This window comes from Etheostoma spectabile, chromosome 15 (assembly GCF_008692095.1).
Source record: "Etheostoma spectabile isolate EspeVRDwgs_2016 chromosome 15, UIUC_Espe_1.0, whole genome shotgun sequence".
NCBI lineage: Eukaryota > Metazoa > Chordata > Actinopteri > Perciformes > Percidae > Etheostoma > Etheostoma spectabile.
The window spans coordinates 32804898-32806241 of NC_045747.1; the positions used below are offsets into that span (position 1 = coordinate 32804898).

Here is a 1344-nt window from a genome sequence, read left to right on the forward strand (position 1 = left end):
AACACTCTCCAACTGTGAAAATAAAGATTTTTTTTCTATTACAAACATTATTATAATGCATTTTAACTTCCTTGTAATACATAAAGCTAAAAGTCCCACTTTTTTAATCTCTTGCACAAAGACTCTGCTGCTTTAACCATTGAGGCTTTACTGTACCGAGGTGATGATGAGGCCTCTGCAGCCCTTATCCATCTCCAGCTTCTCCACTCCGATGCAGAACTCGGTGAGGAAATCTAAACTGAGGCTGTTGACCGGCGGACTCTGCATGCGCATCACAGCCACACCTGCAGAGAGACAGAGATGCTGATCTTTTCCCTCAATACTTTCACATTTCACACAAGCTGTCTGGGGAACTTAAAGAGTGCCTACACGGAGTGGTTGAGGGGATGAAGGTTTTACATCTAAGGGCTAACCAGTCCAGTGAACTGTCTCGTAACATCTCAGACCGGACCGTGGAAGCGCAGAAGGGGATTGAAACCACCAGGGCCCAGTCGGTGGAGTTGCTTCGTGTGACCACCGGACTGGCAGAGAAGGTAGATGGACTGCAAAAATCACTACGTGATATGGATGCTCGCATGACGCTGAGGTCGGTGACAAATGATTGACGGACATTGATTTGGATAATTCTACCGAGTCACCCTAAATTGGACTGCAACTGATCAACTACCCACACCCACCATCCCCGCCACCCTTCACCCGAGCAGGAAAACAACCAGCAGCTGGCCTTCTATTTCGTCCTGTGCTCGGTTACTCTTCAAGGTCGCCGATGAACTGAGCTTTTAACAACACAGACGTTTGACGGACATTGCACACACAACTCACTATCTCACACACACCCATACACCCCTCCCCCCATCCCGCCCACCCATCCATATGTCTGCCTCGTTTCTGGTTTCTCGCACCCTTATATGCCACCTCAAAAATCCTTCAGTGTCCACATGAACTGTGTGTTGTCTTGCATATGATATGTTGTAGTATTGTATTTATATTGCTACAATGCTGATTGATTCTGTTTCTGATGCATCTGAAGTGAAGTGTGCGCATGCGCTGAAAAGTGCGAGCTGCCTGTTGCAGTGCTCCGTCTCTGTCTTCTTACTACTGGTGCTACTGTGATACAGAGTTTCCCTTCGGGGATCAATAAAGTATTTCTGATTCTGATTCTGATTCTGACATAAATTCCCTACAGATTCCAAAATAAAAATAAATGCTATGAAATAGTAGAAATGATTAGCCTGACGTGGTCATACTCAGATTCTAGCCAGAATATGAGTCGGATACTGCTCTACTGGGCTGGGATTATGGGGCGTGTTTCAACCAAACAACGGATCAAGTCCAGACCGAACT

The 1344-nt window shown here is 46.0% G+C and overlaps 1 protein-coding gene across 2 annotated transcripts in view; it reads right to left on the reverse strand.

Annotated features, from left to right (window-relative positions):
• The window catches only part of eci1 (enoyl-CoA delta isomerase 1), a 21546-nt gene that overhangs the window by 14424 nt on the left and 5778 nt on the right, over positions 1-1344 (reverse strand). For both annotated transcript variants that reach the window (XR_004335202.1, XM_032536907.1), the window contains one exon: positions 157-284. Coding sequence is in view for 1 of the 2 variants with exons in the window: in XM_032536907.1 (XP_032392798.1) it covers positions 157-284 (128 nt within the window). In the remaining variant the exon portion in view is untranslated. The remainder of the gene's footprint in view (positions 1-156; positions 285-1344) is intronic.